We start from the raw sequence: 16,069 nt of genomic DNA, 5'->3' as shown, positions 1-16,069 counted from the left end.
AAGGATGTATTAGCGTCTCGGGACTTACCTACAACGCTAAACCAATTGATTACCACCTGCAATCGGGTTGATCTTCGGTTCAGAGAGAGAGCTCTAGAAAAGAGGAAGCTGAAACACTCCAAGTTCCACCCTATTCAACGGGTCCGTGTACCGTCTCCTTTCCCTGAAGGACCCATGCAATTAGGCAAAGCACTTCTTTCACCCACCGAGCGAGAACGGCGAGTTAGAGAGAAACTTTGCTTATACTGTGCCAGTACGTTTACAACGTGTTCTTCCACATTGCTCCACCTCTGATAAGGAAGTTTTGCCAGTTTCTTCTGCCTACCAAGAGTTCATAAACGTTTTCCGTAAGCAGGCCGCTGAAACTCTACCACCTCATCGGGATTGGGACTGTCCCATTGATCTTGTTCCGGGTAAAACCCCACCGCGTGGCAGAGTCTACCCTCTTTCTATCCCTGAGACAAAATCTATGTCTGAATATGTAAAAGAGAACTTGGAAAGGGGCTTTATTCGCCCATCCTCTTCACCGGCAGGAGCCGGGTTCTTTTTTGTAAAAAAAAAAAAGATGGTGGATTACGTCCCTGCACGATTTACCGAGGTCTCAACGACCATTACCATCAAGAACCGGTATCCTCTGCCCCTCATCACAGAGTTATTTGACAGAGTCAAAGGTGCCCAAATATTTACGAAGTTGGATCTCCGCGGGGCCTACAATTTGATCCGTATCAGGCGTGGCGATGAATGGAAAACCGCCTTTAACACCAGGGATGGGCACTACGAATATCTTGTCATGCCATTCGGTCTGAGCAATGCCCCAGCGATTTTTCAGAATTTCATAAACTAAATCTTTCGGGACTTACTGTACCATACTATTGTGGTATATTTGGACGATATCCTCGTTTTCTCCTCTGATATCCAGTCCCATCGCAGACATGTTAAAGAGGTCCTCAGCCGTCTCAGAAGGAATAAACTGTATTGCAAGCTTGAAAAATGCACCTTCGAAGTTGAATCCATTCCATTCTTGGGGTATATCATCTCGGGTACTGGTCTCCGTATGGACCCAGAGAAGGTGCAAGCTATTCTTAACTGGCCTCAACCATCTACACTAAAGGCAGTACAGCGATTTCTGGGATTTGCTAACTACTATCGAAAATTTATTCGTGGCTACTCTACTGTAGTAGCACCACTCACCGCCCTCACCAGGAAAGGAGCTAATCCTGCCAAGTGGTCTGAAGAAGCCCAATCTGCTTTTCAATTTCTGAAACAAGCATTTATTTCTGCTCACATTCTCAGGCAACCAGATTTAACCTGTCCATTCTACTTGGAAGTTGATGCCTCATCTGTCGGAGTAGGGGCAGTTCTCTCCCAAAAACCAGCTGATGAGCAATGGCATCCCTGCGGGTTCTTCTCCCGAAAATTTTTACCAGCTGAACGAAATTATGCCATAGGGGACAAAGAGCTGCTTGCCATCAAATTGGCGCTTGAAGAGTGGAGGCATTTACTTGAGGGAGCTCGTTATCCTGTTACAATATACACGGATCACAAGAATCTGCTCTACCTTAAAACTGCACAGTGCATGAATCCACGTCAGGCCCGATGGGCACTATTCTTTTCTCGATTTGATATCCATGTCACCTTCCGTCCCGGTTCCAAAAATCGCAAGGCCGATGCTCTGTCACGTTCTATGGTAAAAGAGGAAGATTCCATCACTGTGGATCCACGGCCTATTTTCAGCCCACTCAGCATCGCAGTCAGTAGACCCGACAATACACCTCCCCAGGGGAAAACTTTTGTTCTTGAGAATCTGCGTAAAAAATTGCTCCAATGGGCACATTGTTCCAGATTTGCCGGTCATGCTGGCATCCGCAAAACTCAATCTTTCATATCGAGAAGCTACTGGTGGCCTACGCTTCATCAGGATGTTCAGCAATTTGTTTCCGCATGTGGCAGCTGTGCCCAACATAAAAGTTCAAGACAATCTTCAGCTGGTAAACTTTTGCCTCTCCCTATTCCCACCAAACCATGGACCCATATTTCTATGGACTTTGTTTCCGATTTGCCCAATTCTAATAATTTCAATACCATCTGGGTCATCGTTGACCGATTCTCTAAAATGGCGCATTTCGTTCCTCTCCGTGGACTCCCATCAGCACCTATCCTGGCTCAGCAATTTATAAAGGAGATCTTCCGTTTGCATGGGTGTCCTGAAGAAATCGTCTCAGATAGAGGAGTTCAGTTTGTGGCGAAATTCTGGAGATCCTTGTGCCAAGCACTACAGATCAAACTAAACTTCTCTTCGGCCTATCATCCCCAATCCAACGGGCAAACGGAAAGAGTTAATCAAGACCTAGAAACATTTCTCCGTTTGTACATATCCTCTTCTCAAGACGACTGGGTAGATCTGCTTCCTTGGGCAGAATTTGCTCATAATAATCATTATCACGAATCCTCTGCTTCCACTCCATTTCATACGGTCTATGGCCTACACCCCAGGGTACCCTTGTTTACTCCACTTCCTACAGCCTCAGTACCTGCCTCTGAAGTTATCCTAAAGAATTTTTCAGGCTACTGGCGCCAGGTACGGGAATCTCTACTTAAAGCGTCCCAACGCTACAAAATTCAGGCCGACAAAAAGCGACGAGCCATTCCAAGCTTTAAACCTGGAGACAGAGTATGGCTGTCTACTCGCAATCTACGCCTCAGAGTTCCATCTATGGAATTCGCTCCTCGCTTTATTGGACCCTTTAACATCTCCCGAGTCATCAATCCAGTGTCCTACAAATTACCATCTTACCTCAGGGTACCCAACACCTTCCATATATCTCTCTTAAAACCACTGGTGCTAAATCGGTTTTATACACCCAAACTGGTTTCTCCTGAAGTGCAGACTGAACATGGTGACGAATATGAAATTAAAGAGATCTTGGACTCTCGGTTTCGACATAAAACCTTACAATATCTAGTCGACTGGAAAGGCTATGGTCCAGAAGAGAGGGCCTGGATCAAAGCTTCTGATGTTCACGCTCCATCTCTCATCAAAAAATTTCACCGCAAGTTTCCAACTAAGCCCCAATCTAAGTGTCCAGTGGCCACTCGTAAGGGAGGGGGTACTGTCACAAATCGGGATCTTAGCCGCACTTACCTCATCCGCCGCTGTCATATCACGGCTACCTGGGTCCCTTCTGGTCATCTGCAGCATTCCCGTTCTCCACACCTTCGTTTGTAAACAAACACATACGGTTTGTTCTGCTGCATGGGCGCGGCCATCTTGGATGCAGTCAGGTGATCATTGCAAACCAACCAGATTCAGAAGCTGTGATCACGTGAACTGATCAGCCAATAGTTGTTTGGGACATCCTATTTAAACCTGCTGCTGTGATCTGTTCATTGCCAGAACAACACACTTCTCTCCAGAGGATAGTTCTTGGCTTCAGTGTTCCTGACTGCATTACAAGTGCAGTGTTCCTGACTGCATTACAAGTGCAGTGTTCCTGTCAACATTTCTAGACTGCTCATTCCCCTGCTATATTCTACAATGAGCAAGAAGATCATCCAGGCTGCTAAGTTCTGTTTCACTCCTGCTCCAGCTAGTCCCAAGGGTCCCGAATCGGATCAAGAAATTCAGACGACCGTGACACAGAATCTTTTGAGTTGTATAAAGGTCAACCCACCCCAGACAAAAATAAATATATAAACAAAAGCAAATACATTTCAAGCAGGTCATGCAGCAGCAATGTAAATGCCAAGAAATGGCAAGCAAATTTTAAGTTTTATAAATTTGGTAGTAAAGTAAAATTCATTCAAATGTATTAAATGGAGCTAGACTAAATAGTAATATTGCATCACTACAAATACATGATGGAACTGTCAGACACCGAGGGCTAGAAATCATAGAGATCCTGAGATCTTTCTATTCTAAACTTTACTCTCAAAATCCTATTTATGCAAACGCTCAAGATTCTTTTTGGGAAAACATTTCTCTACCTTAACTGACAGGCTGAATCAGGGTATTTGCTTGCATTTCTATCTCCTCTGCAGAAGTTCTGAAGGCGATTAAACAATTTAAATCTTTTACGTCCCCAGGCCCAGACGGGTTCAGTGGGGAATTCTACAAAATCCTTCAAGACAGAGTTGTAATTTTGTTAAGACTTTTTTAATTTAATACTCTCCGACAACAAAGCTCAAATTTGTTTTAGTAGTGTCATTATTAAAATACATCATCAACATTATCTTCAACATTTATTTATATAGCGCCAGCAAATTCCGTAGCGCTTTACAATTGGGAACAAACATTGATAAAAACAATACTGGGTGATACATACAGACAGAGAGGGTTGTTGTCTTGCTGTGTAGAGGATGGTAATAGGGTAATCTAGGGAAATTAAGATGGCTGAGGAATATCATAACCTTGGCTAAAGAGGTGGGTTTTCAGTGAACGTTTGAAGACTAGAGGAAAGTCTTACTGTGCGAGGGAGGGAATTCCACAACGTGGGTGCAGCCCGGAAAAAAATCCTGTAACCGAGAATGGGAGGATGTGATGAGAGTGGAGGAGAGACGTAGATCTTGTGCAGAACGGAGGTGTCGAGTGGGGAGATATTTCGAGACCAGTGAGGAAATGTATGTCGGTGCAATTTTGTTGATGGCCTTGTATGTTAGTAGAAGAGTTTTATATTTATATATTTAGAATTTTATCTGTCCTAAGCCAGGACGGAATTTAATGTTAACAGGATTGTATAGACCCATCTTTCTACTAGATGTAGATTATAAATTATGTACGAAAATAATGGCAGAATGACTCAAAATCCTGTTGCCGAATTAAATCCACAATGATCAAACGGGCGTCATATGGGGGTGACACTAAGTACCCAATGTTAGAAAGATTCTAGCGATCCTTCATGCATTTGATTGGTCGGGGACAGAGGATCCAGCCTTGTTGTTATCTTTAGATGCCGAAAAGGCATTTGATCTTGTGACATGGGATCATCTGTTCAAAACCATTTGCATGTTTGGATTCCCTAATCAATATATTAATATATCCCTCCCCTAACACACAAGTGTTGTCTAATGGTTATCTCTCATCCTCATTTTTGGTGGAGAGAGGTACCAGGCAGGGATTCCCACTATCCCCGCTACTATTCCCGCTGGCATTGGAACCTCTTGCAGTGGCGCTAAGGGAAAATACTGCTTAATACAGGTGTGGAAACACGAGGCTAATTTAGCTCTTAAACTTTGACAAGTCAGAAATGCTACCATTGTCGGGCTTATAAGCTATTGTGGGTAATTCATCTCTTACATCTCGGTTCACGTTGAGTCACACCAAAATTAAATATCTGGGAATTCATATTGCAGCTAAACTACAGAATCTATTCCTGGCCAATTACCGACCTATTAAAAAGATTACAACACTCTTAACTAATTGGCATGATCTTCCATGCGCTCTTCTGTGACGCAACGCGGTTATTAAGTGTCATTTTTCCAAAGCTGTCTTATCCAATACAAATGTTTCCTATAGGTTTAAATAAGATGGGTACGCATATTTGCACAAAGTTGTTTTCCAAATTTAGCTGGCATTCTAAAAAACCTTGCATAGCAAGGAGCAAACTGATCCTTGGAAAGGCACAGGGAGGTATTTGCTTACCAGATATAAATTCATTTACACCAGCAGCTTTATTCCGTTATATCACTTAGCTTTATCAACGTAACTGTTACACTAACAAAAATTTAGAAAATGCTCTACATCACCTGTACTCCCTGGCTGCATTGCTGCATTTACCTAAATCCTTGATACCGATACATCTTGATAAAAGCATTCTATTCAGAGACACACATAAGACATGAATACATATTAATAAAAAGTACAGTAGAGATTTTAGAGCTACCAGATTTCTCCCGATCTGGGATAATCCAGCATTTCAACCAAGTTTGGAAAATGTAAATTTTCTTGTATGGCGTGATAGAGGTATAATCGCGATTAAAGACATCTTTGATCCGGGTGGCGAGCTTTACACTTTTGAGCAACTGCGGGGAAAAACAGGTATACCAAATTCTCAGGGTTTTTTTTATGTACCTTCAGCTCCGACATTACGCAATCTCGATCTTAGAGCTGTGAAACCCCACAGGAAATGCAGACGTCTTGGAAAGCCTACTTACCGTATTGAAAACTTCTAGATTTAAAATTGGGTACATATATATAGATTTGATACAAACACAACTTAGGATTCCCTGGAAACAAATGGTTGAGGCATGGCAAAAGGTTATTGTCAGTATAAGTGACCTAACTACTTTAACCTACCATTTCAAATCTATTTGGAAATCTCTATCCACTGCTCGTCTCCAGGAAATACATTTAAAGGTGATTCATAGATCATATATCCCACAGACAAGACATTGCTTTATGGTTGAAAGGGAGTCAGGTCTCTGTCCAAAATGCAAAACTCAAAAAGCAGATTGGTTACACGACTTTTGAGGCTGCAGGAAGATCAAGAAATATTGTTATAAAATTGTTGACTTTATTAATTATACTTTCAAGATGTGTTACATTAGCTGCAGAACCACTTCTACTAGCTGACTTCAGTATCTGGAAAGATTCCTTACCGTCTAATGATATTTTAGCTGCTCTGACTGTAATTGTTACTGTAGCCAAACAGCTGATTTTAAGACATTGGATATCTCCAGTTTCCCCAACTCTGGGAATGCTCAAAATTGAGATCTTTGATATTGTGTATTTGGACATGAGAGTCACTCTCCCAGATATAGAAAAAGGTGGATTGAGAGTCCAAAAAAAAAATGGGGGACATATATTGAATTGTTGGAATCCCTTAGTTTAACAGAACATCTTTAAAATCTGGGATTTGCTTAGACAATTAAGTTAAAATTAGACTAATAAATGAGACAGTCCTAAACTGATTAAAATCTAAAATCTGGAATCTAGAATCTGATCTGACTTTTGAAAAACTGTTATGGTAACCCCTTAATCTGGCTCTTTTAAACCCCCTAAGGACACCGAACATTCTTAGATGGGTAAAGGATTGATCTACACCCTTTATTTCACTTTCTTACATAAAGGCAACTACTCTCCCTTCTCCCTCCCTTCCCCTGATTTTAGGTTTCCTTACTTTGGTAAGAACATTTAACAACCGTAGAATAAAACAAATAACCAAACAGTTACGCCCATAAGTGAACATGTATAAGGTTATTTACATCTCTTTTGTATAACCAGTACAATTATTTGGTCTATGTTGATATTTGATGTTGAAATCTGGTTTCAAAATGTTCTGGAAAATCTTAATTGTACCCAAACTTATCAGAGTATGTAAATTATATTATATACATTGTATTTGTTAGTACTGTTCTTCTTTGTTCTAAAATCAAAAATTAAATAAAAAGATTTATAATAAAATAAAGTTCTTTTCTCATCTGACCTGATCACTGGTACCTTTTTAACCAGTGAAGAGCAAATAAACATCACTTGCTTCATAGATGTGATTGGAAACCTCTGTATGCTGATTCCTGTGACCAACAGATTAGACCCAACTCTAATCCGTTCCTGGCTGTTCTGAGGTTTGGACCCAGCACCCAGTACCACTGCTCTGGTGGTAGTACTGTGTTACCCAGAGAGGTTTAACACTTTTGACATTGCTGCTAGTGGCAGGGGGGAGTATACTTGCCCCACTGTCCACAAGTTGCTAGGGAGAGGGGGGCTCAGTCCACTCTCCTCCTCTGATGCCTCTCTGGGGTGAGAGATTTATCTTTTAAATCTTCAAACCTAGAGATACCTGCAGTAACATCCCAGAACACAGCACCTGTTTCCACCAACAGTTCACTCCCACGGAGTGTACCGATGATGCAAGTTCAACAGCATGATCAGGGTAACTTATCTGTATTAATGCAGCCGCTGAGGTCCCTGGGAGACAAAACCACTGGGGCGGGGCGGTTGCTTATCAAGTTGTGGTGCATTCGGTGGGCACCACTTCCTGCATCGGCCTGTAAACAGTCATCTGCTGCGTCCAGATTGGGATCTCCACACTTTGCCAAATTTGATGACACTGTTGGAGATATTGATGGACATTTGCAGGTGTTTGAAATGTCTTGTAGCCTACTGATTCGCCCAAACAGGAGTGAGTAAAATATCTGGTTCCCAAGCTACAAGGTCCTGCAGTGGTAGCTTATCGCGGAGTGACCCCAGATGACTGTGCGGACTACGACGTGGTAAAATAGGCTCTCCTTATGTGCTGTGTTATTACCCTGGAGACCTATCTGCAGAAGTTTCAGGACTTGGCTGAAAGCACCCATATAAGCCATGAGGAATTTGCCAACTAGTTGCTGCAGTTGGCAAGAAGATGGATTCATGGATCTGACGCCAAGTGCTGGGAACAATTAGTGGACTTAATTTGCAGAGAGCAATTTCACCGCCGCTGTGGACCAGAGGTGAAGGAGTGGGTATTGGACCGTACCCCATCAACCCTGGGAAATGCGGCCCAGATGGCGGATCAGTATGTGGCGGTGAGGCCACACTGGCGGAAGCGGCAGGTTAACTGCCAACCCCAAAGGACTGTACAATCAGGGGGATACCCCTCTTCTACTCACCCCCAAAAGCTTACCCTTCGGGTACCAGCCACCGCCCCACCCTGTCCCTGTGAATAATCGGAGACCACCAGAGCCCAGGCTGGAGAAGTGCTACAACTGTTGGAAAACCGGTAATTTAAGGATGGACTGTCCCACAACCCCAGCACCCCAGACTCGTGCCCCTAATCCGAGTCCTGGGGCCCGGCTGACTTGCTTAACTGGCGAAGGTGAGCCATTGGAGACTGTTTCATCCCCTGCCAGCGGAGTGTGGCATGTCTGAAGGTGACTTGGAGGGAAGTCACCTGCGTGTCCAAAAGACCCCCCAAAAACATGTGGAGGTACCTGCAGGCTGTCCAAGTGGGACCACTGCAGGGAGAAGGATTTAGAGACCCTGGGGGGGAGGGGGTTGGTGCACCTCAATCACTGTAGTGAGCCCCCATCTTATTGATCCTGCTGCATTCCTGCAGGTGCGCACTGCCAAAGTTACCGTGGCAGATGGACTGGAGAAGGAAGTGCCTGTAGCAAGGGTGTATCTGGACTGAGGAGGTGGCCAGGAGTTGCGAGATGTTGCCGTTATGAATGTACTCCCAACTGACGTGATCTTGGGCAATGATGTTGGGGGTGGAATTGTGACCGCATTTATCAACTCTACTTTAGCAGCTTGGCTCTGGGTAATACAGTCTTCGGGATCTACACCTGTACAGCCCAGCCCAGAGGAAAAGATCACAGCTGCTAGAAAACAGCCATCACCAGCAACCACAGCTTCAGCCAGAGCAGAGGAAAAGTCCACATCTGCTTTTTCTTCAGAAAACAGCTAGCCTTTTGCCTTTGGAAAGACTACATTCACTAGAAACGCAGAGGATGTTGTCTCTTGCCAACCTGATCTTGTGGGGGTGCCCGGTAATGCTCCTGTCCCTAGCAGTATGCCATCTCCAGCGGCGAGTATAGCTGACCACAGTGACCTCCCTTTAACCCCACTTTGACTGACTATAGTCACCCCAACATAGACCCCCCCCTGCAGCATATTTTGACTGGGATGATAGTGAGGGCCGCAGGTAAGAGTTCAGGGCAGCTTGGCTCTCTGATCCCTCACTGGAAGGCATGTGGTTGTACCCTGTAGCTAGGAATGTATATGGAGATAGACCAGTCCGGGAACAAGTTCAACTGGTGGTACCATCGGCTTTCACGCGCAACTGATGTCGGTTGCCCATGAAATTCAGAACTTTTTTGGGCCAGGAATGTCGGAAAACGTCAGGGCCTACTGTAAGTCCTGTGATGTGTCTGGGGCGCCCCAGTAATCGTGCTCTCCTCTGGTCCTTGCCAATAGTTGGGGAACCTTTTCAGCGAGTGGCTGTGGACATAGTAGATCCCCTGTCTGTGCCCAGTAGATGGGGAAGAGGTCCATCTTCACCATGGTGTATTACACTACTTGGTATCTAAAGGCTGTAGCTCTGTCCTCCATAACTGCAGAAACGGTAGCGAACGCGCTGCTAGGAGTATTTAGCAGAGTAGGGTTCCCTAGTGAGATCCTAACCGATCAAGGACACATAATATGAAGACATCCCATGAGCGTATGTAGGCGGTAGCTGTGGTTTGCTGCTTACCCACTGAGGAACCAGGAAGCGACCCACTACTGACCTTCTCACGGATGCCAGAAGTGAAGGTAGTGTAGAGGAAGTGGGCTCGGATGAGAAGTTGAGTGTCTGTCAGAGGGAGCAGCTTGAGGCAGTCTTGTGGTCCTTTTGCGACTCAGTTCAGTAGGAAACCCGGTCGGACTTCCTTGGTGATGCACCATGTGGACAATGATGAGTATAGGCCAGTTAGGCAACCCACTTGTCAGGTCTCACCAGAGGCCAAGGAAAATGTATTCAAAGAGATGCTTGAGTTAGGGGTGATCCAGCCATCGCATGGTCCATGGGCGTCCGCCGTTGTATTGGTTCACAAGAAGGACAAGACGACGCAGTTTTGCGCAGACTACCGCCGGTTGAACGAGGTGACCGTGTCTGAATCCTATCCCCTGCCCTGAATTGATGCTCTGTTAGAAGAGTTAGCTGGATAAAAGTATATTTCCACCTTTGACTTCAGCAAGGGGTATTGTCAGATAGCGGTATCTATAGATAGCGGAGGCTCAGGAATGGTCGGCATTCATCACCCCATTTTGTTTAAGCTTACTTGGATGACATTGCCATTTTTAGTAAATCCTGGGAGGACCATCTGAAACATGTAGGGCAAGAGTTGGAGAAAATTCACTGGGCAGACCAGTGTCAAATGGGGGGTGCCCGAGAAGGTACAGTACCTGGGTCATCGTGTGGGGGGAGGTAGGGTTAAGCCAGAACCAGCTATGTCAGTGGCAATTCGAGACTGATCCGACCCACAACCCAAAGACAAGCAATGGCCTTCTTTGGGACCTCGGTCTACTACAGACGTTTCGTCTCAGACTTTAGCACTGTAGCGAAGCCCCTGACCGATCTGACTAAGAAGAAACTCCCCAAAGCAGTTAACTGGACACCCACTTGTGAGCTGGCATTTCAGTCATTAAAGGAAGCCCTGGTTCGTGCTCCAACACTGTTGATGCCCAATTATGGCAAGGACTTCATTGTGCAAACTGATGCGTCACAGTATGTGCTGGGAGCAGTACTTAGCCAGGTGGGGCCAGAGGGCAGGAGCACCCTGTGGCCTATTTGAGCAGAAAACTGCTAAACTGGGAGGTGGGGTATGCCACAATTGAAAAAGAATGGTAAGGAACCGGCGCTTAGCCCTGAATGGGTTAGCGCCGGGACTGTAACTACATGTTTTAAATGTAGATGTATGTTTTGTAAATGTAATAAAGTGCATTGTATGTGTAAAATAAAAAGGAAGTACTTAAACTGTGCTAGGGCTGCAGAGGCAGCCTTGGATCTGTTTCACCCTCCACCGCTTCAGTGGCTGCTGGAGGGACTTAACAACTAGCCTCCTGGAAGCAAATAGGTCCAGGAGGTGCAGCGCCTCCTGCTGGTCCCAGGAAGCCAAGTCCCTAGTTGGAGCTCAAATAGCTTTAACTAGTGACAGGGCAGGGACTGCTGCCCCAGGATCTGGCTGCTCTCCCCTGGCACTATTTTCGGCCAGGAAACAGAGCCAGACCCCGGCTCCTAGTCCCTGGAAGTCAGTTTGGCCAGGAGATTTAAAAGATAAATCTCTCGACCCAGACAGTGAGTCACCAGGGGAGTAATTTATGTTACTGCTACAAGATCATTCTTCAAAGGGAGAAGGATTTCTTCACTTCTTTTAAACCGTTGAAGATTTATGTTTATAGGGCAAAAGGCCTGTGTTGAAGCAATCAATTGCTAAATGGTTTAATTTGGTTATCTGATGTGCTTCCATTGGTACAAGGAAAATTGTTCCTCACAATATAGAAACATAGTCTACCTAATCTGTGGACAGCTTTTGGGCGACACGACATGCAGCCGCCTGGTACTTGTTCACTGTTTTCTTTTTACGCCAGATGTGGATGGAAGGTGCTGTGCGCAGAGACTCCTTAGAGTCTCTACTCATATAGGCAGATTTGTGAAGTCCTCGTGGTCTGTGTGCCCCATAGGATGCAATTAAAAAAAAAAAAATATATATATATATATATATATATATATATATATATATATATATATATATATATATAATTTCTATTATTTTTTTTTTTAATTATTAGCTCACATTAAATTCTTTTCTCTGAAAAAGTTGGGAACATTGCCTACCCATGCTTTACGTTCTTGTTCTCCTGTAAAAAGTTTTATTTAAGGGGATTGTTTCACTATCACTCTTCATTCCTTTCCTCTAGTCTCTCCTGTGGGTCTTAGTTTGGAAAATTAATTAACTGCGTTCCCTGCAGTTTCAAACTCCTGCTGAGACTCTTTGTCCATGTAAGTTCAAAAATCTTGTTTTTAGTATAACGCAACTTAGACCAAACATCCAATAAAGTACACGTTTGATTATGCTTATAAATATTAGAAGTCAAAGAATAAAATTAAGGATCTGTTTCTTTGGTTAAATTCCATGAAAGTAGCTTAGTGATCAGTCGCAGAAGTGAAAGGGGAAGCTGGCACTGTAGAGACTCTGCCCCACTAGCTCGACTTGCATACCATGCCAGGTGTAGCTGAATCTTTTTGGTGAGAGCTTGCTTCCTGTACGCTATTCCAGTGCTTATTATTGATAAGGAATGAAGGAGGTTCGGCAGACTGGAGAATGAACGGTCTAGATATGTTGGTAAGCATATCTGGTATACTAGTGCATCACTTCTGCTGGATGGGGAGAACATATTGTTTTTAGATAAAACATTAAATAATATGACCTTCATGGGTTCACTTTAATACCCCATCATCTCCATTAATACAGCACTTCCCTATTACTAGTCTGTAACAGGAAGTTATTGATAAAGCACTCGTTTTTAAGTCAGACTTTATGTATGTATTTAAGAGTAAGAGAGATTTGAACTGCACTGGCAGTTTCTAACACTGATGTTGACCAGGCGGAGCAGCATCTGACAATCCACCACTGTGCAAGAAATTGACACATAGTGCATTGCGTTTGAACAGTTGCCAATGCAGTTACAAGAAGCTGTTGCAGCACTGGTTGGGTCGAATTCACCATACTTAAGAAATTCTTGTCCTTAAACCTGCTCCACTTGTCAGCTAAGTGGGATGTGTTAACTAAAAAATTTAATTTTAAATCAATTAGCCTTTAGTTCTAATCATACAGGTATATACTTTAAAGTTTTGTATACCTATATCTACTTGTGTAGCAATTGTTGATGATTTCTCTGTTTTTGCCCAGAAGACATATGCAGGGTGTGCCGATCAGAAGGAACTGCAGAAAAGCCTCTCTTTCATCCGTGTGTTTGTACTGGCAGTATTAAATTTATCCATCAAGAGTGGTAAGTTTTTGTTTTATTATTTTTTTTGTTTTATTGTTGCTTTTCTTCTTTTTTCTTTTTAACACTTTTTTAATCTGTTTCAGTGATCTGGGAATATTTGATTCTGTATTAGATATTCTGGACAAGGTTATCACTTTTAAATTCCCACTGGTAAATGCAACTGTGTGCCATGTTCACTTAGAATGCTGAAAAGCACAACATACATATTCTACGATACAATAAAGTCTCCAGCTGTAATAACTATAGCCGACAAGCCTTTGTCCGCATAGTTCAACCATCCATTCGTTTACTTCTGTTTTACTCAGCCGTTACTTATTTGACTTAACTATGCCCAGATATGTAATGGCACTATCCTCTAATCTTGGACAAGTTGGAAATTTTGATGTATCTAGTCTCATGTGGCCATCTATAAAAGACTTTGGCTTATTTACAGTTGAACAGTGACAGAGCAGAGTGAAGAAGCAATTGTCGTATATTCAGATGACTTTGTCTTTTTTTGTTTTTTTAGTCGAGAAGGGCTTTCTTCTGCCTACCCTTCTATGAAAGCCAGCCCCCTAGTCAGTGTTTTTTTTTTTTTTTGTTTGTTTTGTGGTTTTTTTTAAATCTGATAGAAGACCTTCATGAAGGTGTTCTCTTTATCATGTAGGCAGTAGGTGATTTTTTTCTATGCATGCAATGAAGATGATATAAGATTTAAGGCAGGAAATGATGGGTGGGTCCAGTTTATTTTGCAATACTGCATTTGGCTGCGGCCAGGATGTGGTTGGCTAACTTGCCTGAGTCCTGTAATGGATAACCAAGAAAAAATGTCCAAGGGTCTTTAATCACAGGGTACAGAAGGAGTGATGGCAAGAGATCTCGAGCCCTGTCCCAGAAAGTTCATATTTTTGGTCATGTTCACACCAAGTATGGAGGAACGGACCCTGCTTTTCAAAATCTGTTAATTTCTGGGAATCTGGAGTAAGGGAGCTTGGAAAAGTCAGAATTGGACATCGGTAGAAAAAAATGTATGAAAGGTCATGGTTTTTGTATCTGATTATGTCAAATGTGAGCCAAGACCCCCCCCCCTCCCCCCCTCCCCATCTAAGAGTTCACAAGCAAGATGGTAGCCGCCTTTTATCCAATGCTGGGAGCTCTGGGCGTCAAGCCACGGGGAAATTTGGGATTATCCCATAATGGGAGGATGGGGTAGGTGGCTCGAATGTGAGATGTGGCAGAATTTGCATATTCCATATTGTGATGGAGAAATGTAAGGTAGTTATTTCAAGATTCAAATTAGTTTGCTTAGTGAGTCTCCAGATACCAGACGAAGAGACAAGTTTTAAATAATTAGCTTATATGTCCAGATGGGAGGGTGACAAATGGCCGTGATCTGGCTAAGATGTGCTGCCCACTACCACTGTAAAGTATGTACTTTTTCTGTATGAATAGGCAAACTCTGGTTTGATATTCCACTCAAATTTTTATCGAGATTTTTCTTATTTAGTTGTTGCAAAATCTGAATAGGGAACTGTAACAGAATAGACCTCCTATGCCACCCTGTACGTGTTGCTGGGGACTGGCTGGACTTGCCTTGCTACCGTCCCCTTCTCTTTATCTAAAATTGCGCCCCTCTAAACACAGTAGGAGGGTCCTGCTGTCACCACAAGTCTCTTTCGCCGGCACATAGAATCTCTTTCTTCTGGGTAACTCTCACTTCTAGTGTATCCCCTTGCTGAGCACCTCAGCTGGTACACCTAACTTCTTCCTTTAGATGAGGAATGCTGTGGATGGTTCCATCTGGCCTATCACACTGGCCAGAGGCGCAAGGTGGTGGACAGAGTGTTGGTACTGGATGCTGGGTCCCAGTCTTAGAACCGCCAGGTAACAGATTAGATTGGCCTAATCTGTAAATCATAAGAATTACAGCAGGTAAGTAGGTGTCAAAGCAGGATCCTTAAGCATTTATGTTTATTAGCTCAGGAAGTACTAAAAAGGACAGTTATTTGCCAGTTTGTTGTTCGAACGATCTTTCTTTTTAGAAGTTACAGATGGAATCATACATTACATGGTAAAATGGTGATTTTTTTATACAGAGTCTAACACCCATGTTGGCAGGGGGTAGCCTTGTGATCCTTGTCTAAGATTTTACATTGAATGTTTGGCATCAGGATATAACCTATTTTCTAATCTTGTATTTGACACAATTTAACGTGCAAATTTCACATTGATCTATGATATCCTACATTACTTGCATCCTGAGTCTACAGAGATAGCCTTCCTAACAGCAGGTCTAATTACCCCTTGCTGTGTATTCATGGGTCATTCCATGTCAGTTCACCCAGGCCATGACACTCACTGACTCAGATTTTCATGAAACTTGGTACACTTGATACTACCACATATCTACTGACCCATGTGAAATGTATCTTCTCTAGGCCTCAGTTTCTGAGATATAGGGGGTCAAAGTTATTTAAAATTGCTCAGATATGCCACCCTGATTTTCCATTTTTAGTGTGATTTGTCTGATAAAAAAAAAATCACATCTCCGTGCCTAATCCACATATCCATTTGAAGTTTTTATCCTTTGTCAATCACAATGTGGAGATTCCAGAACAAAAA

General features: G+C 43.2%; 1 protein-coding gene across 1 annotated transcript in view; it reads left to right on the top strand.

Annotated features, from left to right (window-relative positions):
- Positions 1-16,069, top strand: part of MARCHF6 (membrane associated ring-CH-type finger 6) — a 211,393-nt gene that overhangs the window by 16,185 nt on the left and 179,139 nt on the right. Inside the window, exon 2 of the mRNA XM_075214373.1 lies at positions 13,369-13,468. Within this exon, the coding sequence (XP_075070474.1) occupies positions 13,369-13,468 (100 nt within the window). The remainder of the gene's footprint in view (positions 1-13,368; positions 13,469-16,069) is intronic.

The sequence above is a fragment of the Mixophyes fleayi genome, chromosome 5 (assembly GCF_038048845.1).
Source record: "Mixophyes fleayi isolate aMixFle1 chromosome 5, aMixFle1.hap1, whole genome shotgun sequence".
In the NCBI taxonomy this organism is placed as follows: domain Eukaryota; kingdom Metazoa; phylum Chordata; class Amphibia; order Anura; family Limnodynastidae; genus Mixophyes; species Mixophyes fleayi.
The sequence above is the reverse complement of the archived record's forward strand: the minus strand, read 5'-3'. Positions and strand labels throughout refer to the sequence as shown.